Source organism: Buceros rhinoceros, unplaced genomic scaffold, assembly GCF_000710305.1.
Source record: "Buceros rhinoceros silvestris isolate BGI_N320 unplaced genomic scaffold, ASM71030v1 scaffold5055, whole genome shotgun sequence".
Classification (NCBI taxonomy): domain Eukaryota; kingdom Metazoa; phylum Chordata; class Aves; order Bucerotiformes; family Bucerotidae; genus Buceros; species Buceros rhinoceros.
In genome coordinates, this window is record NW_010414404.1 from 4,524 (window position 1) to 4,891 (window position 368).

The window sequence follows — 368 nt, forward strand, 5'->3', positions numbered from 1 at the left end:
CAGGCAGCTGGGCTTTGCCCCTCCGCTGTCTGCCCTGGGAGAGGCTGCCTTTGGGGAGGGGACAGGCCCCGTCTGGCTGGAGCGGGTGCACTGCCGGGGGACAGAGGCGTCTCTGCAGGACTGCTGGGCCCAGCCTGGGGACAGTGGGGTCTGCCGGCACAAGGAGGATGCTGCCGTGCTCTGCTCAGGTGAGCGGCAGGGCTGGGACCCCTCGCTGGGATGTCGGCCAGGAGCTGGGGAAGGCGTTTTCCCTGCTGGATCCCTTTGCAGCCCCAAAGCTCCTGAGGGCAAGGCCGTCCCTGCAGAGCGTGGGAGCTGGTGCCAAGGGGACATCAGCTTCTGTGGGGCTGGCTGTGCTCCGGCCTCTC

General features: G+C 68.8%; 1 protein-coding gene across 1 annotated transcript in view; it reads left to right on the forward strand.

Annotated features, from left to right (window-relative positions):
• Positions 1-188, forward strand: part of LOC104494265 (antigen WC1.1-like) — a gene marked incomplete at both ends in the record, with an annotated part of 2,954 nt that extends 2,766 nt beyond the window's left edge. The window contains one exon of the mRNA XM_010137075.1: positions 4-188. Coding sequence (XP_010135377.1) covers positions 4-188 — 185 coding nt within the window. The remainder of the gene's footprint in view (positions 1-3) is intronic.
• Between the last annotated feature and the right edge of the window lie 180 nt (positions 189-368).